The sequence below is a fragment of the Labrus bergylta genome, chromosome 6, assembly GCF_963930695.1.
Source record: "Labrus bergylta chromosome 6, fLabBer1.1, whole genome shotgun sequence".
In the NCBI taxonomy this organism is placed as follows: domain Eukaryota; kingdom Metazoa; phylum Chordata; class Actinopteri; order Labriformes; family Labridae; genus Labrus; species Labrus bergylta.
In genome coordinates, this window is record NC_089200.1 from 10,945,556 (window position 1) to 10,973,330 (window position 27,775).

Below are 27,775 nucleotides of genomic sequence, written 5' to 3' on the forward strand. Positions count from 1 at the left end.
AAATATCACAATGTTAAATCACTACAATCTGACCAGTCAAAAACGACTTTAGCGGAGACTTGGTCAGAGTTTATATCTATTAAGGAAATTGTTAAAAATAGTGACTGACTATTGTTAAGACCAAATCCCAGCACTGAGGATAGTATGCAAAATGTATATGTGCTTATATACCTCTTTGTGTATGGGTGTCTGATTGTAGTGAGGTAGAGTGAGACAGCAGAGGGCAGCGCTGAGTGGACTTCTATATTGTTTCATCACTTCACATGCTTGGAGGGGGGGACATAATTGCCAGATAGACTTTGTCTTGATGCGTGATCAGCATAAAAGCAGATGGTAAACTGTGTCCCGCAGGTTTGTTCCAATGTGAAGATAACCAGAGACACCTCTGGTTTACAACTTTCTGTAAATTAAACAAGATTTCAGTCAAATAAATGTAAAGAAAAGGCGTTCAGTTGTCCAGCGCCCTCTGTCATCTTTTCACGTTCAGGCACACACCAAAGTTGACAACTCTGCTAAATACAATCCCTTAGTTTGAAGTATAGTCCGCTGTTTTATCTTCGCAATCTAAAATCTTTCTTAAATAAAACCGTTTCATTTGTCGTATTTGTTTTCTGCTGCTTCATGACAGATACCAACAGGACATACATTCATGAGCAAAGGCTTTATTATTCATTATCTAAAAGATTTTTTTAATTTAAGACTTCATTGTGAAGATCAGGTTTGAAGAGATTCAATATATTTGTTTTTGGTACTTGTTTTAATTTACTTTTGAAAGCTGTCCAAAACCAGCCAGACTTTTACTTACAGGGAAATGAGTTACATTTTTTAGATTATGTTTTATTTTCAGGGTTAACTACTTGTGGTTAATATTTTACTGAAATGTTCAAATTTTAATTTGTTCAGAAATGTAAACTCAGTCTACCACGATTCAAGGAGTGGATAATACCTGTATGTATATTATGTTTTATCAGAGTACATACAGATACACAGAAATATAGTTGAGATTCAAAATAACTTTTATCATCAAAGAATCAGTTGTTCACCATTTGAATTTTTTACTTATCTAACTTTCCAAAGCTCACAGTTATATCCCCGAGACATTTGTTGTCTCTGAAACACAAAACAAACCGCAGATGAAAAACAGCTACTTTTCACAGAAGAGAAGTGGAACCTGTGAATTCTGGACATTTTTGTGCTGTTGGCTTATCAATAAATGGACTAATGGTTACCACATGAATTGGAACATTGATATATTTGCAATACATTTGATTTTCTAGAGACAAAAATGTATTTTTTATGCAAATGAATAACTAGGGAGATAAAGATAATAGATCTCTTGACCTAAATTGTAAAGATTCATGGTTAAGTATTTCAGCCATGCTACAAAGAAAGGTCAATAAAAGTTCATAATTTAAAATTAAAGTGTTAGAGATCGAGGTCAAACAACAGCCTGAGGTCTCAAACATCTCACACTGGTTTTTTTTTTTTTTTCAGTGCAGCGCTGCAACATATCACAAAAACAATCCAATAAACGCTCCTCTTTTAGTGACATTTCCTCAATAGATGGTCAATGCATCATGAGCATGATTACCCGGCACGCTGCGTGTCCTTTTAACCCCGCAGACTGCATTGACCATCACATGAACCTTACATGAACCCTGCACACACGGCCATGACCGGGTCACACAGCTGTTAATGAACGTACACACACACACAGGGGTCAACAGTACTTAATGACTTTATTAATAATATGATTTCAAATAAAAAATAACATTAAAATAACATGTTTTGTCCTTGTTAACAACTTGCATCATATGGCCACATGGTGGCATTTTAATGCCAAGTTTTTTATTCTCAAAAATACCAAATTGTTCTGCCGTCCAGTTTATTTGTTCTTCCTGTCGTTTGGACCACAAATATGGAACCAGACCCTCACCCCCTTTTACCACCAGTTAAAAAAAAAATCAAACTTTTATAAATACAGGCAACCCTGTCCCCCCCGTCACAGACACATTATGACGACCACTGACACAGGAAACATCCCGTCTGCACATGCCCCAGCCCCACCCTCCACTTACTAGCAAGGAACCAAATGCTCTCCGTTTGCCTTTTCTTCATCCTCTAAAGATCCACACAGTAGATATTCTACCTTTGCTGTATTATACACATACTATATATAATATTCTCAGCTGAAATGCTCCACTCCTACAGACCTCCTCAGAGGGGCAAAGTGGGAGCAGTTACTGGTACCATAAAGTTCTTTCATTAAAATCCCAAATGTGGCTTTTTTTTTTTTTTTTTTTACATTCAACTGTTCCAAATCATAAAACAACCACAGCGCTTTTTGTAGGAGCACCTTCTGCTTCTAATGCTACAACTCTGTTTCAGAGAACACTGAAACAAGTTTTATTTACTTAAGTAAAGGGCTCTAAATACTCCAATACCCATGAGCCTTAGCTGCCATTGACAAGGAGAAACAGCCAGTCAGATTGACAATCACATATGTGATTAAAAACAATAATCATTGCAGTGGTGATTAATAAAAAAGTGGTGTCAGTGACAGTATTCATCTTTAAAGTGAACTACCAAATTTAGAAGAAACCGATAGATGTAAGCAGCAGATTGAAACATCAGTTTTCTCAACAGCATGTGAAACCATTTGAAAGGAAAGTCTAAATCAGAATGCAGTCAAATGTCTCAGTCATTACTATAAAATGTTTTTTCATGTGTCATGATGCGTTGCATGAAAGCAGCCACAGGTTTGACATCGCTCAGCTGTAACTCTTTGGCTGTACAATCTGGCATCGGTGAATACAGCAGTGTGCCTGAGTGGGACAGAATACTCAAAAAGTATCGTTGTCCTTAACAATCTCTGAGCTTATATTTTGTGATGTCCTTGGAATTAGCCCGTCATTGTTTGGGGCCGTCTAAAGAAACCACTGGTTTGCTTGAGGAACAACAGATTTTTTTGCAACTGCAGACAATTTACAAACTCTAAACCTTACTTGGATAGAAATGAGCCTTAAAAAGGGAAAATTGACTGAATGTGTCTTGTGGCAATGAGTTCTGAGCTGTAGGAATTTATTATGCATTTACTTCTACTCAAAAATGGAACCAGGAGGGGTTTGAGCAGATTCTAATGTTGGATATGCTCCAGCTGTGAGTCCTGTTAAAGGTAGGCTTTGTCCTTGCAGGCAATAGGCTGGGTGGCTGAAAGGAAGCCCTGAACAGCCATGCATCCATACATACTAATTACTTCACTTTCCATTGATAATTACGAATCAAAATTTAATCAATGATTGATGATGAATGATTCCAGATGTTTTCTTGAGATCTAGACTTGTTTGTCTTGTGTCTCCAGTGTTGCAAAAGCACAAAACAAACAAACGTAGCATTAGGCTATCTCATTAGCATTAGGCTTAACTTCTCTCATTAGTGTGGTCAATGACAGCAAGGCATGTTGTCGTCAGAAAATGATCCTGTTATCGTGAGAAAAAATCTGCTTTGTTATCTGAGATAACAAGAAAAAAAAGTCCAGATCTCTAGAAAACAACCAGAAATGACTCATTATAAGAGTTTCAAATGTAGTAAATACAGTGAATGGATGCATGTCCTCTTACGGCTTGTTATTTGTTGTACACGCAAGAGAAAGAAAAAGTGCACATATTGGAGAGTTAAACAGAGTGAGGTTGGTCATCTGACCATGACCCATGTGATGTCGTCTATAAGAAAGCTAAATGGCATTATAACTTCTGGTACCAGATACTGTCCCACTTTGCAACTCCATCGTTTCCTATGATGTGTTTCTTCAGGCTCAAGTTTTCATAACAAAGTAAAAGATGGTGACGATGACCGTTTTTGTTTGTTTGGGTGCAAACGTCTACAGACGAGTAGAAAAGAAACATGGAAATCATAATCGAACACATGAGAAATTAAACAGATGGGTTCCTTCTGGTCCAGTTACTCCTACTGGAAGCAGAGGGTGATATCAGAGTTTAGCTCATCCAGCAAATATTTCCCAACACCTGTTTCTTGGTGTTCAGCTGTCATCAGAATAATGATACACAAAAACATACAGGGGACGCCCCCCCCCCCCCCCCCCAACCCCATAATGTCTCAACTAGATCCAATGGGGAACGAGTGTTTGTGAATAATAGCGACAAATCATGCCCAAATAAAGACAATTAAATAAGAAACAAACAAACAAAAAATGGTTGGCAAAGAAAAACAAATCAATTGATATTGTATTGCATGTAAATATTGTATAAAATCCTTAAAAATACAGTTTAGGTAACTACTTAAGTACTGAAGTCATCACAGCCAAAAGTGCAGAGGTCCATAAATAAAACATTGACTGTGGGCAGACAGTGGGGCTTCCACTCGAGTCCCCACACAACCTCCCCTCTCTCACCACAACAAGGGACTGAATGAGTGCCAGGTCAAACGTCAGAGTTCATGAACTAGGACTTAAAAGTTCCCATACCGGTGCACAGAGAAGAGGACAGGAGGGTTGGTTTTTAATGTCCCCTGTCGCTGACACAAACTCACTCGCAGATGCACAAATATCTCTCTCTCTCTCTCTCTCTCTCACACACACTCACTCACACACACACACACACACACACACACACACAGAGTTGCAAAGTTCATTCTCAGTAATAATGGCCTGAAGTTGTGTTGACAGAGGCACACCTAGAGAAAATGAGGGTGGGACAGGGGGGGGGGAGAGAAGTGAGGGCAGGAGAGGGTTACTGCAGGGCACATAAGGCGGCAGGGATCCTGGTTTTTTCATTCTTTTTTTTGTTTTGTTTTTGGAGACACGTTCTTCGAGCACAGACGGCATTTACAGTAAGAACAGAAAGGAAGGAGTATGTGGAAGCAGGTCATAGAAAAAGAGAAGTATTAAAGCTATCAGAGCGTCAGAATAAAAACACTGTCGGCAAGTAACAGAGGAGGAGAGGGAGGCAGGGAGGAAATCACTATTGAAAGTTTGTACAACAGTGGGTTGTGTGTGTGTGTGTGTGTGTGTGTGTGTGTGTGTGTGTGTGTGTGTGTGTGTGTGTGTGTGTGTGTGTGTGTGTGTGTGTGTGTGTGTATGTGTGTGTTTGGAGGGGCCACAGGAACTATAACACCAGGGGCCTGAATCAAGGAGCATTTTCACCTCAGTCTGGCTTTCTTTGGGGCTTCTGGTTTACAAAACCTAACACTGGTAATCCTGGAAAAACTGTTCTCACAAAGCTGGATCATGACTCTGTTAACCCGTGATTTACCAGAACGACAACAAATTAATCTTAGATTAAATATGCTTCCAATCACACGAAGAGCGTAGTATTGCAAAACTGTTTGACCCCGAAAATGTCGTCAATGCAGCAGCTAAAGGTAATAATCAAACAGTTCAAAGGGATCAAGACAAGGAGGCAACATATAGTTAATTACAATATTTACATAGGTAACATAAAAGGAGACAATTGTATTGAATAACACAATAACAAAATACCAAAGTTATAGGTTATAAGCTAAAGGTGGGTGCTATTCTCAAATTGTATGGAGACGCAATGACTGACATCTACGGGGAGCAGAACATCTCACGGCCAGAGAAGAAGATGTTAAAAGCTGTCAGGTGTCCGTTTGATCAAGCTTACCTATCAAGACACACTGAACATAAACATGGCCAAGAGTAAGAATGCAGTTTAGTTTAAAATAAAAAAAGTGCATTATTTAATTAAACGGTTAACAATAATTACTACTAACTTAAACTTCACATCTGCTTAGCTGTTATTAAAAAAACAAACACACAGGGATTCACTGATTATTTGTCCTTAGTTTTGTGATTATCATTTACAAGCAGAGCTGCTGTATTTATCAAAGTATTAATGAAATCATGAGACAGGTGGTCAGATGCAGAAACTGATTAGTTTGTTTTTTAAATAAAGATGCAGCGCTGCAGATATGTACTGTGCTGGTCCACTTTGTTCTCCAGACGTGAGAAAACTTGTTTGGTACAAACTGAAGTTGGATTATTATGTTGTTGTTTTTTTTTTATTATATCATTTGCAGTGCAAATAAAACTTGACATACAGAGTGATGCTTCATACTTAGTCACATCACATTAAAAAAAAAACTTATTGTAAGTTATTTTTTCCTTGACCTGTATTGTATAGCTCTTCAGTTTTTGAAGTGTGGTTCTCCTCTCGTCATGAAGATGTGATGTAATAGTGGTTCCATGCATGTTTTCTCTTCTACCATTGATATACAGATTTGAATCGTTTCAGTGCAGTGCAGACTTCTGATCGCCATGTCTAACTTCACTTTGTGCAACACGCATTAGAAGCACTGTTAAAGAGTCGGAGATAAAAAGGTGCTAAACCGCAGTGTTGCACGTTAGGGTTAAACAGGGGGTCTGTGTTGCACCTCTCTTCTCCCCACTCATTTCCTGTCACCTCATTACTGTCATCTCTAATAAAGGCATTAACTGACAGTGGGTAACTTGTTTGAAATGTTCACTACAGGACATTTTATTTTATGTTAACGTGTTCTTTTGTACTTGTTTTTACTAAGTGTTGAATCCTCTGAACTGAAATGTTCTCTTCAGCAGGTTTAGTGAATTTGATCCAAGTTATCCAGCTTTGTGAGATCAGTCTTATGGAGATAAAGTTATCCACTTAACCTAAACATCGTGTTTCATGATGCAGGCCCCTGATTAACATGTTTCAAATATTGAAGGAAAGAAAACACCAACGGCATATTGTTTAGCTTATTTGTTTACATGCCCTTTGTTTCTGCTCTTTGAGTGCCTGATAACTTGGTCTGAAACACTCCATCATTACTTCAAATACTTCAAACTGCTTGAAGAGGGGGGACCAAGACCCTATTCAGCGTCTGCCTTCTCACAGAGACACACAACACATCTATAGCAACTGTTTCTAGAGCTAATTAATGAGAGGAACTACCACACAGTCACCTGATGCTTTTTTTTTTTTTGTCTTAAACCAAACCTAATCTCAGAAAGCAAGAACAAAAACGAGACGACCACAACCCTCAAAATGAGAGGAAATGAATTCAATGTCACTGATAAAATGACAACAGCCTACAAAGACACTAGGAAAGGAGAAGCAAGGATGGAAGCCATTAAGACAATACTGGATATTCAGGCATCCCTATTAACACTTGTTTTGGGGAGGGGGGGTTTCAGTCCGTGTGACCATGGCTAACAGAGCGCACACCCCCCCTCACACTGCAAGTCGCAGAAAAAGGCACTAGAGTGGGGCTGTTGCTAACCGTAGAAAAGTAAAAGCGATATACATTCATAGCTCACAGGTTTTCTTAAACGCAATCTGGGAATAAATACACAAAATGCACTTGTAGAAAAATAAAATGTTAAAAAAAGCGTGGCCCCTATTTTTTTTTGTTTCTTATTATTTTTGGATTCTGGGAGACAAGTATGGCTACTTTTTCTCTGCTTTTTTTAACCCCCCCACCCTTCCCTTCCCAACCTGCCACTTAGAAGGCATTTCAGGAGTGATCCTCCACTGCTCTGGCCGCGAGCAGTCGAGCCCTTTCATGCACACCAATATGGGAATAAGAAAGGAGGAGGAGGAGGGTGGAGAGAAGAGATGAAGTGAGGGGCCTTCAATGGGAGGGAGGAAGAGGGAGGGAAGGAGGAGGTCAAGGCTCAGCTTTCAGTGCGAGGAAGTAGAGAGAGACTCAACAGATGACATGTGTTTCCAAATGTACAGACAACAGAGGAACCTCCACCAAGGCACTCTGTGTCTCACAATCAATCAATCAATCAATCTCACACACACACACACACACACACACACACATCTCCCAGTGTCTACATGTTCAGTGTAACTTTGGGCCAATAATGTGCATGAATCCAGGTACCACTTTACTTTAATTGATAAACACTTCTCAACTAATGTATGTTTAAAGAGCATTTTAAAGTGATTATAAATGAACATAGTTTGTGTAATTACAAGAGTTTTTTGTTATCTGTTTAATTAACAGGCTCCACTTTGAGGTGCTCTTATGACGAGTTGTAGCCGTTGACATTTAAATGAAAAAACACTTTTATCTGCTTACAGCTACATAGTAAGTGTAAACATATCAGTAATCATTTATCAAAGGTTCTTGACTGATTTAAAATGCTAGCAAGTGGGACAATTAAAGTAAAGTGTCACCTGAAATAAACTCTATTTGTACTAATATGTGTGCGTGTGTGTGTGTGTATGTGTGTGTGTTTGTGTGTGAGTGAGTGAGTGTGTGCGTGTTTGTTGGGGAGCACGGTTTGTGCTCATACTTCATAAACAAAGAGATGCTAGTAGTGGCAAAGACAACATATCCTCTTAAACTTTAGCAGCGCTACTCACATGCACCAGACGCACACACACGCGCACACACGCACGCACGCACGCACGCACACGCACGCACACACACGCACGCGCACACACACACACACACACACACACACTCATGACTTCAGAGTATGTCAGGAGAGAAATGAGCTCCAGCTGACAGCAGGGGGAAGGGAACTGGAGTGTTCTGCCGAGTAAGGACTGTGCGTGTGAAGGATGGAGAGAAAGGGGTGGTGGTGGGGGGGAGTGAAATGGTGTGTGTATGGGGGTGGGGTGGGGGGGTGGGGGGGGCTTTGCAAAGGCAAGAGCAATAAGAGTACAGGGGGGTGAAGGAGGGGGTGTGGGGTGCATTCCTCAGACTCAAAAAAAAGAGATGTGTAGTAAAAATCCTGACAGAGTTCAGCTACTCCTCCGCTCCTCTTCTCCTCCACACCTCCCCCTTTTGTCCCCCAGCCTCACCTGAAGGCGGAGTGTCTTCATGTGTGCTTGTGTTTGTTTGTGTGTTTCGGTTTGTGTGGTAGTTGTTCCATAGTTCAGTCAGGCCTAGGAGACAGCTGCGACAAATGCTGCAGCTCGTCTCCTCGTAAAAAAAAAAAAAAAGAAAAAAAAAAAAAAGGGAGACATGGTGGCGTGTCTACCTCCGCCTCCGCTGCTGTAATCCGCACATAGGCTCCCTCACACCAGGTACCACTTCCTGTCACGTGGCTGTGGCCTCCAGGTAGCTCTGTAGTTTGCGAACAGTGGACTCGTCCAGTGAAAAGAGGTCAAAGTCAAAGGTGGTGTTGGTGACGTTGAAGTGGCCCGTCTCCTCGATCAGGTTTACTATCTGATGGAGCAGAGAGAGAAGAGTGATACATGATTACTATTCAATGTAAAAATGGGCACAGAAATCAGAAATACTAGATTCAATCAGGTGGTGGTGTAGATTGGGAGGATGAAAAGACCAAAGGGTTTTGAAAAGGAAGGTTAGTTTTCTATTTTGTATTTTGAACAACATGGGAAAAAAAAAAAAAGATGTTAAAAAAAAAGATGTGAATAAATAAAGGATACAGTTTGGGCAATCAAACTGGTCACAGGTTAAACAAAAATAAATAAACACATGTATTAATGCCTGGAGGGAAATGGTGGAGTTTAAGTTGCTTTTATACAGAATGTAAGCATAAAGGAAATCAAAATCAAAACGTGAAGAATGACAGAATTATACATACAAAACATAAACAACACAATATGTATAAAGAAGATGATATGCACCACACAACTCGGCAGGAGTGGGAGTGGATCCTGTGACCAGCGGTGCGAGGACTGTAGCCTGTGCAGCCTGCACCTGCTTTGAAAACTCACCCGCACCGCCCCTAGTAAAACATGGGAAGGATGGAAGATAGGCTGAAAACACACCTGCTGAAGGACATTACGCTCCCTTAAAGCCATCAGTCGGCGATGGAGGTCCACCAACTCTTCTGTGTAGGCCTGCCGTGAGGAGATAGGACATGTAGTTACACATTAAAGCTGAAGTTTCTATATTTTTTTAATTCATTGTTTGTTGAATTTGAATGTAACGTGATGTTGTCAACAAGTCTTTGATGTCAGTGGGGCCTTTGGTTTATTAAAAGTAAGATTAAAAAAAATGAATCTCAACAATCTCCTTCAAACTGATTAATCTTCAAATGTGAATTTAAATCACAATTTGCAATCACAACCTCACTTTCAGAGCGCTTCTCATTGACGTTTATTGTTGCTAGGTTACTAAAGTTAACTTCTGCTTCCCTCTCTAGTGACTGTTAGGTCTGACTTAGAAAGCTCTGTGTGCTTACTGTTTAGTTTATTTATGTTTAGTTATTTAAGCTTATCTCAAAGAAAACACCAAAACCAGTTAAAGGAATCCTGTCCTGGCATTAGCAGCTGTACCCTCGAAAAGGAAAAGGCAGATTAGTCAGATCTGCCATTGTCGTTGCCAAAGCTAATGTTAGAAGACCCGCCCTTCGTGATTTGATTGTTTGGTGAGGGAAAAGTGATATTTAAAGAGCGCGGTGGTGTTGTGCCAAAAGTTGAAACTATTTTCAACTGAGAGAGCTGTGAGTGCAGTGACCAGAATCAGCTGACGTTGAGGGAGTTTTTGCGCTCTGGGTGCTGATCGCTCAAAATGCTACACTACATTGGTTTTGTTGTTAAAATGGGCCGGCCAGCACAAATATAGCCGTCAATGGGGCGGCAGTAGTTCAGTCCATGTGATTCGGGCTTATGTGTGTGAGAAGCGTGTCCCTATAAAAATAACAGAGTGTACATTTCCCTCAGGGATTAATAAAGGATATCAAAATAACAAAATAAAACAATCAATAGACACAGGGAATATATCAGCTCAGCAGAGTTTTACCACTACATGAATCATCTGCTCACGAAAAGAAGAATAGAGATTTCATAGAGTAGAGTCTGTCAGCATATCTGTTCAAATTCACTGACCTTCACGCCATCTTGAACTCATCAATGCACTTGTTGAACGATGATGAAGTCCTACGTGTGAGTGTATGTGTGTGAAAGAGTGGAAATAAAAAAAGTTTGATTTACCCTTCCTACCTTGTCGTATCCCTTCTTCAACACCTTATCTGAGCGGAAAGAGGAATCAGGACTCTTTCTGCCTGAAACCTTCAGAAGGAGATCAGAAAGATAGATAGAGAGAGAGAGAGAGAGAGAGAGAGAGAGAGAGAGAGAGAGAGAGAGAGAGAGAGAGGGAGAGAGAGAGGGAGAGAGAGAGAGGGCAACACAGAGAGACACAGAGAGAGAGAGAGAGAGCAAGAGAGAGAGAGAGAGAAAGTGGAAAAAAAGGGGAGAAAACAAAGAGAGCGGATGCAAAGTAGAGAGATAGAGTGACAGGACTATCAGACTATTTTGGACAACAATGACAGTCAATTTCACTTTTTTCATTCTTTTAGATTGTGATGACTTTTGGTAAAGTAAGGTAAAGTATTGATAAAAAACAATGATGAAGGCACTCTGTGTGACAGTCTCATTTTACAGCAATAAAAATAAATGGAATGGGACAAAAACTTCCCATCATCTGCAGATGAAAATGAATGGAATGAGTAGGACAATCATGTTTTGCTTTATCTGTTATCACAAAGCCACAAAACGTTTAAGGTTGCTTGTGATTTTCACCCTAAGTAATTACAGCTGAAACTTAAATTGCACCCTGCTGTTGTTGTGTAAGTAACAGATTCCATTTCTGTTTGCTGAATGTGTTAACGGTTGTTGTCTGGTGGGCAATCTGGACATTAAAAAAACATCATGTTCTGAAATCAACAATAAGCTATCTCTATTTACAGCTAACTCTTGCTTTACACTGTTCTTTATAAATAGTGTTTAGTTTGACTCAGACTCTGGATTCTCCAAAATAGAAAACCTCAAAATCTTTAGTTATTATTTCCTAACAAAACCACAGAGACACACACTACACTGTAATGCTCACACGTCTGTTAGCCATTAAGCAAACTCAGGAACACTTTGATATTATCAGGAATAAGTAAGAGAATGAGTTCAATCTGTAAAAAGGTCCATGTGTGATTAAAGCTCTTGTTGGTTCATCAATGACCGCAGGTCGTGAAACGAGGTCAGTGTGACTCACTTTGTTGTTGGAGGAGTTGTGTTTCTGAGGGGGAGGGGCCAGGCCTCGACTGGGGCTGTGTGAGCCGTCGCTGCTGTCACTCTCGCTGTCCAGGCTGAGTCTGCGGGGGTACAGGGCAATGTCAGAGGTCAAACATATACACCCAGACTGACAGACAGAACACAGTGCTGTAGTACTTTAGAGTTGTACTTGGATCTGTGGATGTGTCTGTGATTATCGTCATCAATTGTTGCTTATATAGGGTTAGTAGTAGTCAATTAAATACGCTCTTTCAGTTTACCAAGAGATGCACAAAAAAATAAAATCAAACTAGTTAAACATATTGAGAACAAACAAACATCTGCTTCCCTGTCTGTTAGACCGTGTGAGGTGAGTCAAATAAAATCTCTGGGGCAAATCGTGTCAGCCTGTATAATATCAATGTTGAGTCATGTCATACTGCGATAACAGACAGCTGAACTGTAGAGATATGATTTTCTGTAAAAAAGAAACTTGGTAACTCTGTCTAGTTGTTGTAGTGACACCCATGTCCATAACGACTCAGAGTATACGTGGTGGATTTGCAGGAATATCAAGCATGAAAATTCAATCAGCCTGTATTCTCACTCTCTAAGAAGCCATCAAGTCTAAAGCTATAAGTGTTAAAAAAATAAAAATAAAGGCTGACAGGTTTCTCTTATTTACAACAGCTACTGTTAATAACCTGTCTGGGGTTAAAAAGTCATTCTGTTGGGGCGCTGGTGGCGCAATGATGGAGGCTGTAGTCTCAAGCGGGCAGCCCGGGTTCACATCCCACCTGTGGCTTCTTTCCCGCATGTCATTCCTCACTCTCTCTCCCTGATTTCCACTGTCCTATCTAACCATTAAAGGCACAAAAAGCCCAAAAATAAAGCTTAAGAGAAAGTCATTCTGCTGTTGTTAATGGTAATAAGTTGTTCATTAGTGGATTCTGGGTAAGGGGCTCTGCAGAAGTGATTTTCTGCAGCTGAATGTACTCTGCTGGTCTCACAGAGCGATCGAGGACCAGTTGATCAAAGATCTAAAGAGGTCTGTAGTGAAACTGACCGAGAGTCGCGGTTAGGAGGGTTGGTCTTAACAGGGGTCTCTTCCTCCGAACTGCTGTCGTCATCGTCTGACTCTTCGGACTGGATCTCCTCCACCATGGACCGAAGGGGACCTGGGAGAGGACAGAGACAGACAATCTTTATAACACTGACCTTCATCATATGAATCCAGCAAACATGTAACCTGTCCCAATTGAACAAGGTGTATGGCCAAATAAAAACCATGAAGGGTCTCTCTACCTTGTCCTTGTTTCTGTCCTGGCTCAAAGTCTGAATCTGAACTGGAGTCTGAGCTCGAACTGGAGTTGGAAGGACTGGAAGGGGCCGACTGCTGCAAAAATAAAAACATGGAGAAAAAGAAATGAAAAAAAAAAAGAGGTCTGTGCTTCAAGAGAATATAAAGGTTAAGGGATTGAGTTCAGATAAAGATTTGGAACAAATAATGAGAATTTTAAGGAAAAGTGCCGTAACTGAGAACAGCCGTCATCATGTCTCTGTTTTGATTCTGTGTCTGCTTTATATTGGTTTTCAAGTCTGTGAAATGACTGTCTTGCCTCTGTTACTACTTTTGAAGACAGCACTGAAGGGGGAACACTTTGTCCCCCATCACGCCTCCATGACATTTGATTTCACAGGGGCGTAAATATCCCGGCTTGAAACGACATGCATCTCTACAAATGCAGCTATAAAACAAATTAAATAAGCATACAATTGAGAAAAAAAACAGTATGACATTTGACCCAACATTGATCCATCAAGAGCGCAGCACTCAAGTTACAGGTCACTTTACCAGAAAGACTTTCACAGCATATCATTTGCTCATTTTTTAATCTTTTATTTAAAGCAAAAATATGTAAACACTGCCAAGTTTCGGTAAAAACTGAACTTCAAATGTGCTTTTTATCATCTTGAATCAAAGTAAATGTATAAATTGAATATTGTAGATGTTACACTGGGCCTGAGGACAATGTGACAGTAAGTTTTTATGACCAAACAATTCATGTGCTGGCTAAAATAAAAGGCAGGATTTTGTTGTTACAAAAGGCTCAAGTTTCTAAGGGCACACTCACACTAGTCAACCCGTACCGTGTCCAAGCACGTTTGACCCCCAAAGTCCAGTTCATTTGACTAGTGTGAGTGCTGATATGTACATAACCACAGTACACCTCTTTGGCCCTGGCACGGATGGAAGAGGTGTGCTTCGGCACGGTACAATAGCTTATGCACGAGCTCAAGCACGTGCCTAATGTGAGTGTGCCCCAAGTGGTTTAAATTAGCAGCATTTAACTTGAGCAGCCAACAGTTTGACCTCTACTTTTTCAGAAGTTTGGGGCAAGTAAAAGCAGCAAATTTCATTTATTCCAGCATCTTAACAGAGGCCTGCAGCTGGGTTAGAGAAGTTAGCGGTAAAGGACATTGTCAGGTTGAAAACATTTATTAACAAGCAACTAACAATGGTGGCTTCAAACCGTCTGAAGTCAGTTAATGGATGTTTGTTTTAAGTCAAAATCAGAGATGATATTTTTAGTTACTACAACTGAGCCCTTCAGTATGATAGTTTAAAATAATTTCAAAACGCATCTTTTTTTTAATTCTAATGAAGTCTGACAAGTTTAAACAGATATAATACTTTGATGCCAGCATACCTCCGACTTTGAAGATGCTTCATCTTCTGAATTCGACTCTTCAGACACTGGAAGTTTCTTGGGTTCCTTCGGCTCCTGCGTGTCGTTTTTACCTTTGGGCCAGCGCCCTTTGTCCTTGGAGGGTTTCCTCTCGGTGTACGGCTGGTTGACTGATGTCGACGAGGAGACTCGAGGAGAAGATCCTGTGAAGGGTCCGGTGCTCGGCCCCTTCGGGCCATCTGAGCTGGCCTTCTTCTGCTTCTTTGCGCTGGGTTTGGGAGACTCCACGGTGGAGGGCCGTTTCCCTGGAGCTTTGGACTCTGCAGTCCCTCCTCCCCCACCTCCCCCGCCACTCCCTGCCCCCCCTCCTTTAGGGGACATGCCCTCCATCTTTGACTCCTTCAGGGTGAGTTTAGGCTCCTTGAAGGCAGCCTTGGGTAGGACCTTAACCTCATCCTTCACTTTGATCTCTGACGGCTTCTTTGACGAAGAGGAGGAAGAAGGATCACGCCCACTCTTGCTGCTTCCGTCTCTGTCGTTGTCTCCTTTCGACGTGGCTTTGCTTTCAGAGTCTTTTCGGGGACGTTCACGGTGTTCCTTAGTCAGCTTGTGAGGTTTGGGTCCTTTGCTGCTGCCACCACTTCCTTCTTTGCTGGGTTCCTGTATAGAAAAACATCTGTCATCAACAATCTCCCCTGTTAGAACTCATCCTAAGTCCTCGTAGAAGGATACAGGAGTTTTCTCGTCAGGACTGTAATCACATTATTTATCACATTTTTATTTGGCTGAATGCAAAAGTGAGTTTTATAACATGTTAAAGTTCTGCTGGTCAAATGTTTATCCGGTTAACTATTTTAGCATGTTTTTCTTACAAATATTGGGTAATTATAACTTAAAGGTAATCAGAGTATGATTGGAATGACATTAGTTTCTCAAACATTTCCAGGTATAGGGATCAGCCATCAGTGGAACTTGTTTTACATCACTTGTTACAAAGTCCTGCCCGAAAGCAGATTGTATGCAGAAAAAAACTGAAAACAAATGCATCTGAAAGGCTGATACAAAACCAGTGGCAACAAAGGAAATCAGAAATACTTTATTAATCTGTTGGGGGGGGTTCGTTACAGTAGCTCTCAAGCACAATATAGAAGGAAATGTAGAAATAAGAAATTAAAAAGTAAGGGGATAACTTTTCCCACTGTTCTGTACTGATATGATCCTTATTTTGGCAGATAAGCTCCCTCAGTGGCTCTGCATTCATGTACACAGATGCTGATAAACAGCTGGCAGTCATTAGAAGCCTGAGTCAGCCTGTCCTGGAGATCGGTTTCATGATTTTGTTAAAGGCTAACACGGCTCAATGTGACATTAAAAAAATTAAACAAATCTTCAGAAAAATGTCAATAAAAAAAGTCTGAAATGATCAATGTCATTTTTACACTTTCTGGTTGAAATCGATGATCAAGCTCACAGTTACAAATAAGGAATCAAACCAACCTTCGACACATGGGAGGTCTTGGTTTTCTTGGGGTCTGAGAAGGCAGAGAGGGGGATGGTAGGGAGCATCGGGTAGTCCGGACTGGGCCTCGACACGGCTTCAGCTCCCTCTGGAACCACCAATACCTACAATTCAAGACGAGAAGAGACACATGAGTTTTTTCTGTGTGGACATTTACAGCCACACTGTGATATCTAAAATCCCAAATACAGCAAAGGAAATGTATTTATCTTGGCTGAAAACAGGCTAATTATTGAGTTGTTTTTTCCTAAGACAATGTTCAGTGACTCATGGTTGGATCATTTCCATAGTTTGACTGGTCATTCAACAGGTATGGTTGATTCATCGGCACAAAAAAGGACCAACAACTGCAGTGGAAAATACAAATTGGGGAGAGGCACTTATTTCAACTCCGAAGTGACATTTCGGTGAGAAACAGCTAAATGTGTTTCTAAGAAAACAGAGTAAATGCTGAATCCTTTTTTGTTGAGGACCAAACTGTGGATGCTCCACGTGTTATACTAGATGTGTTAAACTAAGTCTAGTCAAGAATATGTTATCATAACAATCATGTCATAAAACTACTTGTGTCCTTGTGTCCACCTTGGGGTTTTTTCTGAGCGCCAGCGTCTTTTTTTCGATTTTCTTTTAATGAGTTGAGAGCGTTTGAAGCAGTAGGCCTGGAGAAAAAGCGCATCGCCAAGCATCTTTTTTCCCCGAGCCTTTTTTTGTGAGGCCGCTCTGAGCGCTCAAGTTGGAAATCTTTTAACTTTTCAGAAAGAGACAGACTGTTATCATAGAGACAGGACTGATGTGTAGCACTTTCAACACTAGGTGGACACAAGGCTCTATTCATTGTCTTTAAAGGACAATGGGAACAAATACTGGAAAATTAGGATTGCGTCAATTATTGAGTCTTTTAACTGATTGTCTTCCTGTGTGTGCATTATGTCCTGGGCTTGTTTTCATTGTTTGTGCTGTAATGTTATTTCTTGTTTTAAAATGTGTGTCTACTATATATGAAACAGATCGGGTTAATTGGTCAGGTGGTATGATTGAGTGTTAATAGGTCACGGGTCAACAGGAAATGGTGGCATAAGTGGAGGGAACACAGGGTTCTTACTGTAACGAATCTGTAAACAAACGACGATAAACATTTATAATCTCAGCAACAAGAATTCATCATATCATCATCACGCTTTGGTCTGCTTTATATGTTACAATAAACGGGAACTTCATAAAGTAATTTAATTTTGGACATTTGTTTATTTTTTTACTTACGCATCAAGACCTTTCCATACACCTAATCAAGTGACGATTAGAAATGTGGACATTGGGTAGTCACTACACATGTTATTGTTTCTTATAGAAAGCAAAAAGTAATAACTGTTTATCTGAAAAAGAAACATCTAAGACCTTCCCCTTTTTCAGAAATGTAGTTTAAAACTCCATGTGGCAGTTTCAGCTAGGAAACTATTGTTGACTATAGACTACAGTCACTTATTTAGCCAACAGTACAGTCAACCTGGAGAGCAGCCAATGTGTCAGTCTGCCTCACCCCTCCAGCCTTGATCAGCTTTCTCCTGAATTCTTTGGTGGGGTTGTTGAAGGTGAGCTTTTCACAGCGTAGGTGGTTGACGGGTGGATTGCCCTCCAAGTTAAGGAAAAGGTCGTAGTTGAAACACACCTTTTTTGGCTCCTCCTGAAGAGAGACAATGGGATAAAAACAGTTTTAACTCTCTTTAAAATGAACAGCATGTGCAAAACAAACCGTAGTGTATGTCTTTCTGCCCTGCGTACTCTCTCCATTCAACACCTGCATATTTCACAACAAAAGATAAAAGCTGAATGAATGAACCATCACCCTGGAAGTCAATAAAACATACAGACATAGCCGGAGCCGGCAAGATAAGAAAACATTCCTGAGAGAAGCTGAAGTGATGTGGACAATTACATTAAAGGAAAAGGCATCAGGACGCTTTTGGGGGGGGTTTATAATCAAATGTCTTCCTGTAAATGCGGATGAATAAATGGCTGCTGATATTTACACTCCTCTTGCTTGCCTTTTTAAGTATTTGCTTCATCTTCTTGACAGATGTGCCTATTGTGTAGAACCTAATTGCACATAAGAGGACGAGGTAACATTTTTGGGTTCAGTCCAGAGGGGTTAATTTCATGAAGAACTGCGAGAGATGGTGCTACGCTAATGTGCACATATGTCTAAAGCACTGTGGCTGTGTAGCTTGTAATGAGAGTTAAGTGGTTCTTTCTTTAATTATTCATTTGAAAGGCTCAGGGAGACTTGAAGGTGCCAGTGTAAAAGTGTGTGCTTGTTTTTTTGTTTTTTTTGAAACAGTGCCTTATTAAAGTCATGTTTCAACACAAAATCATGAATTTGGATTGACTGACTGGATTCATAAAAACTGAATAACTTAACCAACACTGTAACATATTAACAATATATATACACTTGGGTTGTTTGTAGAGCGGACGCCCCATGTACAGAGGCTGCAGTCCTCATCACACTGGAGTCAGGTTTGATACAAAATAAACTATGTGAACGGTTATTTTAGCTGTCAATGTAAAAATGTTTATGTTGACAAACTCACTAATGGCCATTTGAAATGTGTCCTTTCTCCTTAGCTTGTTTTTCACGATAAAAGCTCAAGTTGAATAACCACAACTTCGATACCTTTTTTGCCGCGTAAAGATCCAAACCAGACCTTGCAATGAAAACCCTCAACAAGTTTTCTGTTCAGATCAACTGTCAGAACTAAGTCAGTTTTTTCCCCTTTCACCTTGCTAATGCCTCAAGACTTATTGCCTACATCTATTTTGTCCTCTTAAAGGCTCAGTATTTTAAAACATCTTATTTTCTTGATGGTGAATCCATCACATTGCAGCTCTGAGACATTTTCCTGTTATTTACTTACAGACAAAAGTAACAAGGAGACAACTTCACACAATACTAATTCAAAAATGTGCATGAATTGTTACTAAATGACTAAATGAGTTTCCAGCAACAGGAAAGTCTGGGCTGCTTAATTTTTCTGTTGTTGAGACATCAATCTCACCTTGTTCTAAGGTCGTCATGATAGCAGAATTTTGAAAACTTGTTAACGACAAAAGACATTGATACCTGTTTGGATACCACGGCAACAAAAATTGAAGTCCTGGGCAGCCAAAATTGTAAATGTTTCTTGTTTTATCAACAAATCTGTACATAGTGCCGGTACAGAAAAGTCAATGAGCACATACAGACTCATTTTAAATACTGTTAGAAGTAACAAAGGGCACAACAAGCTGAATTGGGTATATCATTCAGTGTCAGATATCACTCATAATCCAGAAGAAGTGTGTGTGACGATGTCTGTAACAGCACAGACTCTGCCTTCTGCCTGTGTTTTCAGGGGTTTTTTATATCAGGTTGCTGTGTTTAAAACATTTTGGCTGTTAATCATGTTGCAGCGGAGAGGAGCCCACACAAAACACTACGCAGGTCAGGTGATTGAAACGCAGCAACCAGGTGACATCGGCGCATCTCTACATGAGACGCTAATGTAACTTGTCTAACTGTATGAATGAAAACAGTCTGCCTCATGGGGGCTGCATGAGAGGGCTGACAAAGGGCAGAGCGGAGACACACACAGCGGGCAGGATGAGGCGTGACTGCATGTAAACAAAATCCATCACCTCACTGCAGGATTTTGAGGAGATACGGAGGTTTTTATAGGTTCTCAAGAGTGTGAACACTGAGACATAATCAGAAAATAACATCTTATATCTCTGTGAAAGCCTTTTTTCCCCTTTACCTTCTCCACTTCCTCCCTATGTTGCTCTACCACCATCGCTCTCTCTCTTGCTCACAGTAGCTTCGGTTGATAACATGAGTGTAGAGCGGTTTCTGATATACTTTCCATGTAAATAAAAGAGATTGTAAGATTTGAAAGGACAAGGCATCAAAAAGTATTTAAGTATTGAAAATGTGACACCCTTACCTTGTTCTTGAAGTAAACCTCAATAGGCATGAGGAAGCCTGCGTAGCCCGACTCCTCCACTTTGTATGGAGGCTCCTTGCACACTATAGACAAAGACAAAGACTCACATTACTCTTATCAGCAGAATGACTTATGGAAATAATTATCAAATTAACAGGGTAAGAAAACACATTTTTTAGTCTCCCTCAAAATAAGATTAAAAAAAAAGAAAGAATGTTACATCATTTGACAAATGCCATAAAGTCTAAATTTAAAATCTCAGCTAAATCAGATATTCTACAATTCACTTAGCAGACATTTTTGTCCAAAGCGACGTACATCTGAGAGTCAGAACAACACAAGCAAGGACGTAGAGAAGAGGAAACAACGTCAGTAAGTGCCAACCAACAGCTTAGGACACAGCACAGGGGAAGACAGGCGCTAATGCAATGTACAGAAAAGTTTGTTTTTTAAATCCTCATCCTTATCAACATCAACAGCTTCCTCATCAGTATCATTATCATCATGAACATTCTAATCAACATCAGATGTCCGTCTACGAAACATCTGACACTCTAAATCCATACTCAACTGTTGTATGACACAGAAGTATTTAGTATATCTTCACTGAGAATGACATAAAAAAGGAAACTGACAGAAACTTTAGTAGTTAAAACAGGTTTCACACAGATTTTGAACGCATTTCAAATGTAATTACTGACAGTTTTTTTTTTTAATGCAGCTGTTTCAATATGAAGAGAAAAACAGGAAGTCCTTCTTAAAACAAGGGAATTATAACACTAGTGCCCTGCATTTTAGACAGTTTCTTCATGCCCTACCTTTGCTTTGACCTCTGTGAGTGACACTATTTACAACTCAAAGAACTTTTAGAACATTATTGCACCTGATAGAGACTCTTATAATGCACTGATGAGACAACAGCTGCATAATACCTCAAAAAGAAACACAAAAAATGTATTCTTAGGGCGTGGTCACACTGGCCATCTGTACCGTGCCGTACTCAAGCACGATTGGCCCCCCGCTGCGCCATTCCCACGCTGGCCGGCACGGGCCGCGGTCACACTACACATGAATATCCGTGCTTAAGCACGATTACCTCTTGTACATAACGTCGTAATACAACGCATGCTATTATTATGAAGCGTGCTCAGTTGACAAACAGGCGGACTAGAGAGAGAGAGAGAGAGAGAGAGAGAGAGAGAGAGAGAGAGAGAGAGAGAGAGAGAGAGAGAGAGAGTAAAAGGTACGCGCAGTCGAGTCTGTGTCTGCACATCGGAGAACAACATAAAGCATGACAGCTACTTTACTGACTTTGCGGGTTAATTTAAGCCATTTTAATCAGACACAGCCATAAATACATTAAAAAATAAAATAGACACGCGGCCAAGTCTGCGGCCGCACATCGGAGAACAACACAGAGAACATGACAGCTACTTTGTGGCTTATATTGTGTCATTTTAGTCAGATACAGCCATGAAAGTCCGAATTTCTCCATAATGAAGGCTGTCAGCGTTGTGTACACGCGTGCTTGTGCTCGTGCTTGAAGTGAACTGCGGTGAAGCACACCTCTCTGAAGTGTGCCAAAGCCAAGGAAGTGTACCATGCCTGAGCACGATACGGAGCGGTCACACTGGCCAAACGAACTGGACTCTAGGGTTGAAGTGTGCTTGGGCATGGTACAGATGGCCAGTGAGACCGCGCCCTTAAGCACTTAGACTAGTATCTCCCAAAATGTCTAAATCAGAACTCTTCTTTCAACACCTTAAACACACTCAAACACAGTGTAGGTCTTCAGCTATGCAAACTGGTCTTGCATTACAGAGAATAAGAGATGATGCGTTTGTGTTCAGCTGTTGACACTTCTTTATTTTACCTCTCTTGGGTTTGGGGAAGCTGTCGTGCAGCCGGAAGACGACCTTCTCTACAAAGTGCTGGATGTCGCCGGTCTCTGGCCCTCGGACAAACACCATCCAGTCGTGGGTGAAGCCTTCTGAAGTTACTTTCTTTCTAAGCTGGGCTCTGTGGCCCAACTCCAGCTTCACTTGCACCGTGCACTGCGAAGATGAGAATAGAAACAAAAGAGTCAAATACTGTTAAGTAATAGACATGACACTGTGCATCCAGAAGAAAATACACGAGTAAAAGAGAAGTGTAGAAAGTGATCTACCAGGGATGAAGGAGAAGCAACAGATTTCATACAACTGTGTCGAGGCCTTGAGATTGTTTTCATTCTCTGCTGAATTATTTAAATCATGATAAGATTAACATGCAAAATGAATGCTTTTTTTCTCTTGAAGCTATTCTCATATAACCTGTTTAAGGTACCACATATTGTGACACATTCTCCACTTTGATATTGAAAATCGAACTAGACTGACTCTAAACGAGGACTCAATGTAAGCATTCTGTGGGAGAAAGTTCTGCTTGTTTACATAAAACAATATTTCTTATTTGCTGCCATGAATTCAGATTTTTTTTGATGTGTTCATTACTAATGCTCATATCCCAAATATGAATTAGTGATTAATGGCAAAGCAACACAAGTGACTTAAACATATTGAAAACATAAAGAATCTTGGCACACAAAATAAGACTTTAGGCTGGTGATAATATGAAATCAGGGCAATTATTATTTTGTTTTTCTTATTGACACATTGAACAAAACCCTTTGTTTTGAATATTATTTGGAGTTTATACTGAGGAGGGGTGGACTCACACATTAGGCCTGGACATACACAAAACTTGACCAGTGTTGGGATGCTCCCTGGTGCAATGGGAGTGATTATATCTGACTGAGGCAACAGATTTCAAAGGTTCGACCAGAAGAGGGGCACATTCTTGGCCCACCTCTGTCTGCCAAGAACAATTACAACAACAGGACGAGCGAGTGAGACAGTGATGGTGGAGATTGGCAAAGCAAGTGAAGAGGCTATGGAGATTGAGGGCAGTGGATGGTGGGTGTTGGGTGGTGGTGATGATGACGGAGGGGGGGGGGCGAAAGGCACTTCATGTCCAGGGGTCGACTGAAGAATGTGGGGATTTTGGCCCCGCCAGAGAGCAGCTCGTGAGTGGGGACTGAGTGGGGGGATTAGAGGGGACAGGATTGAGATGAGCTAGTCTGGCACCCTCTCACTCACACACACACACACACACACACACACACACAAAGATACACACAGTTGCCCTGCCTGGCATTCTGCCCGGTCAGTCTGTGGCGGTAATGCCCTAAAACTCCACACCCCAACACACTGAGGAACGTAGAGTCCCCAAAGTCTTCAACAAACACCCAACAACAACAACAACAACAGAAAATCTACTGAATCAAGAATATGATTTTTATTTTTATCTTTAAACACACTAAGTATTTGATCTTAAAACGAGAGCTTCAAAAACGTGTTATTGCAATGTTTTTATATTGTTATGGTAAAAAAAAAAAAAAAAAGAGGTTTTTTTATCTTTATAGTTTCTACATAAAAATTTGAGGTGGTCCAATGATATTGGATGTTACAGCAACTGTGATCAAAACAAATGCTGACACCACTCTTCTAATTGTATTTGGATGGTGGTTTGTTCTTCACACCAATATACATTTTAAGTAAAATGAATCATTTCAAACAAAGCCATGTATTGAATACTAACCCCTGTATATTAACACCAACAAAGCTGCCCCGTTCTTGCCAATACACTGCTCTACTTATAAAAGGGAGAGCTGAGCCTCTTTCGTACCCTGGTCTTCCATTCTTGTATTAAGTAACTCTAGTCCACCTAAGTTTAAGTAGTTCCTTTATTTTGCCACGTGAATGTGTACATTTTGTAAACATGATTTTTACAATACTAGATTTTGAAAATTTGATGTGTAAAATTCAGACTATATTGGTACCTGTTTCGATACCATGGCAACACAAAGCCAACACACCCAATACTCATTTAAATAATAAAGACCGTATCATGTGCTACTAAAAAATATCGAAGTGTCAAACATTATGACAACCTCAGTCTACATATAAATCTATGTCTGCATCTGCGGTGGGGCTTCATGTTCTCAAAGATTTTGTGCAATCTGGAGGACTTGTTCCTATCTGATTTCAGCACAAAATCAAATATTGAGCATCAATACTCCACAGACAAATTTCCATTATTTTTCACATATTTAATCAGTAAATAAATAAATCTCGGAGACTATCTGAAGATGAGTCAATGACTGATTTAATCACAACATAAAGCTAAGTTGATGGGTTGCAGCTAATGATTGTTTTTCCATCAGTGAAGCTTTAGATCTTGACGCTTGATCATTTTGTCTGTGAGAGGCGGAAAATTCAAATTAGAATTTCCAGCTGCCCAAAACGATGTCTTTATATGTTTGATGATGAAAAGATTTTTGGCTGGGAAAATAAACAGAACCACATTGAAATGGACACAAACTGTGTCAAACAGCCTGAACAAATGAGGCACCAGGGACATTTATATAAAAGAACAAAAGTTAATTCATATTCTCAACGCTACAAAAAGCAGATGGACTTGCAGCGACATATTTATTTAGCAATCTGCTAACACAGATACAAATCCAGACAACACAAAGTCACTCAAACTGAGATGGTGCATGCACTTGCTCTTTCTTTTTCATAGACACAGCTCCAATTGAGGGGAAATACAAATTTTGGCAGACACGCTGGCTCCCACACAAAAACAATGAACTCCCAGCTGACATGTAAATAACATCCCTCATGACCAACTTTCATCAAATAAACAACCAATGAGAAGTCAGAAAATTTGCTCGGGAGGATACACACACACTACAGCAGCTGTTTGATGAAACTACAGGTTTCAGCGAATGCCTTCATTACTTTTAAGTAGACGACAGAAAAGAGCTGAAACACTTGCTTGTATCGGAAAATAGTCAATCCTGTGGAACAGCATCAGAGGCACAAATAGCTGCAGCACCCAAGAAAAAAAACAAGAGTATTGGAAACAAGGTGTGTTTGTAAGGAAAGCTGCATGACCACTCATCCTGGCATCCTGAAGGCAACGTAAATACGTGCAGATCCTATGACTACAACAAAGCAAAGATCTCATTATTTACATACAAAGTCAAAACCAGCCTACAGCACAAATTTAAACCAACACCTCTCCACAACAGTTTGAACGAGAATCCATCAGGAACAGCTACAAGTCATCAACTTTACATCAACTTTTAAAATCATCACATTGCTGATTTAGTTAGCTTTTCTTTTTCTGTCAATTTATGGAACAACCTACTTTGTTGATGAATCAAGAAAGTAATCAAACATTAATCAGCAACAAAAACAATCGTACACTGCAGCCCTGAACTGAACATTAATAGTTTCAGCAACACGTCAAGACAAACTGGCAACTAAGCATTTGATTACAAGGCTCAACAAATTCAACGCAGCTCTTTTGCATGCTACATAGTTAACATTCATGACAGGAGTACAGTTTTGTACTACCTCACTACCATTGGGTTGAGGGGCTTGAAGACTTCTGGATGAACACTCACAGATCTAGTTAAACTTCAAAGGTTGCCAGCACTGAATGGGGACTAGCTCCAAGAAAGTGGCTGAGCCACTTTTTGTGGGTGTGTGTGTGTGTGTGTGGCCTAACCATCTGAAATATAGTCCTGAATAGCCTCAGGCGTTTAAAGAGTAACCCACTTTGAAGCTATATCACCCCTACATTTAGCAGAGATGTAATTTGGTTTACCACTTTTCTGTTCTCTGCAAAATAAATGATCCTGATGGCATAAATCTTAACTGGGCAAAGTCATGCATTCAAGAGAATTGAATGATTAAAGAGCTGATTTTGTAGGGGGGGAAATAGTTTACAAACCAGTCCTTACAACTATGTTTAATATTCTGGGTTCTTTGATTTTCTTTTTTTATAATTTTTTTTTTTTAAATGACCAGACAAGGCATGGTTGGTCATCATGACTGGATTCAAGTTCAACGTTTTCCACACACAATTTAGACCTCATTCATGAATATTGTGGGCATTAAACATTAAACATTAAACAAGAGAGTTGGCAAAAAATAATGCAAAGATATTTTCACAACTCGTACGGTCTCTGCTGGTATAATTTAGCCGTGCATGTGAGGTTTGAGGCCGCTGGCAGTGGAGACACCACCCCTCCTCTGCTGCCCAACCTGGAGAGGACAAATCTTTTCCCCGGCGCCTTGTAGCGGCTCCTTAGCCTTTTAGCCCACGGCCGACACTCTCCTGGTAGGTACACTAGCTTAGCTTAGCTACACAAAACCCGCGATTCTAAACCATCTTCTTGCTGTTTGACAGTGTGCATTTGCGTTTTTGACAGAGCAGAACGGAATAAACACAAGGTGTAAATCTCTTTGTGTGCCCCGTTGTTGCTGTAGCTCTGCAGCGGTGCTGAACGGTGTACAGACTGGAGCTAGCTAGCGGTAAATACCGATGTATGAGTGCCCCAGCTAGCATAGCTCCAGAGCCAAACAACTACGAGTTCATTAGCAGCAGGAGCATTTTTTTTTTCTTCTGGCTAGCAGAACAGAGGATTCATTCCTGCCCTGCCAGCGCAAAGCCTGCTGGCACTTTCTCTGTGAAAAGTTCAGACTCCACAAGGAGACACAAAAGCCACTGTACCTGGTTCTCCATGTTTCTCTGGCCTCAGTGATTGTTGTATTTATTTACAGCGGCGTTTGTGGAGCGTCTACCCAGCCTCTGCTCCTCATTGTGTGTCAATCCAGCCCAGAAGCGGAAGGCAGACGGCTCCCCTCCCCTTCCAGACGACTGCTGGCAGGCAACCAAAACAGAAAGCTCCCTCAGCCAATCAAGAAGCCGGAAATTTAAGCACTCTTGAAAGTAGCCTATCATAACGCGTGAGAGGCGGGACAGCGACTGAGCTGCAAATACAATTAAAGCATTTTCTGGGGGTTTTCTCGAGTGACAGCGAGCTTGTCCCAATGGCCTACAGCTCTGTTTCAATTGTAAAATGCACATGATGCTAATTGATTAATCGGGGTTTAATTGTTTAGGTTTCGCCATTCCTATTAGTGTGCTAATTAAATATCAATACCACCAACCTGAAAGGCGTATATCTTCCTCAGATAGTTGTGCCTCATAAATATGTCATTGTGTAGTATTGATCCTCCTATGTTTTGTAAACACAGCCTTTTACATATTGTTATGATCCTTCTTATTGATCCAAGAAAAAATGTTTCTCTGTTATAAATCAGTTCATTTTTTTTTTAGATAGAACTCACAGATACAAGCACATTTCCTTCAGTGCTGTAGTTGAGTGTTTTTTTTTATGTTGTTCTGTTTAGTTACACCATTTTCATCATTTTTAAGTTATTTTCTCTCGGAAAATGTAGTTAATGTTATCACTACATGCATCTTGTATCTAAAGTTACTTTGCAGATTTTGCTTTTTTTCATACAAACCACAAGATAAGTTTGTAAAAAGATACATTTACTACACAACAATATAGTTATAGTTAAAGCTTAACTGTTTGGACAACAAACACACATCAAAAATAACAGTTTAATACAAAATGTTTACTGTATAAAGAAAATACATTAATTGCAAACATATTTTGATGAAATTATTGCATTTTTTGTTTTCAAATGACTT

General features: G+C 40.3%; 1 protein-coding gene across 4 annotated transcripts; it reads right to left on the reverse strand.

Moving 5' to 3' along the window:
* Positions 1–1,720: 1,720 nt before the first annotated feature.
* On the reverse strand, positions 1,721–27,579 carry mllt1a (MLLT1 super elongation complex subunit a). 4 transcript variants are annotated; one of them, XM_020656666.3, is made up of 12 exons: positions 26,786–27,579; positions 22,032–22,212; positions 20,159–20,241; positions 17,719–17,862; positions 16,160–16,285; positions 14,684–15,322; positions 13,278–13,365; positions 13,039–13,150; positions 11,974–12,073; positions 10,929–10,997; positions 9,753–9,824; positions 1,721–9,183 (listed from the first exon to the last, which is right to left on the reverse strand). In XM_020656666.3, exons 1-12 carry the CDS (start codon positions 26,795–26,797, stop codon positions 9,055–9,057), a joined length of 1,755 nt encoding a protein of 584 aa, XP_020512322.1. In that variant the 5' UTR covers positions 26,798–27,579; the 3' UTR covers positions 1,721–9,054. The 4 variants fall into 4 exon arrangements, with proteins under 4 accessions (XP_020512322.1, XP_020512311.1, XP_020512317.1 ...); XM_020656655.3 differs by having other exon boundaries at positions 10,920–10,997; positions 26,786–27,576; XM_020656661.3 differs by having other exon boundaries at positions 13,278–13,368; positions 26,786–27,576.
* Positions 27,580–27,775: the final 196 nt, after the last annotated feature.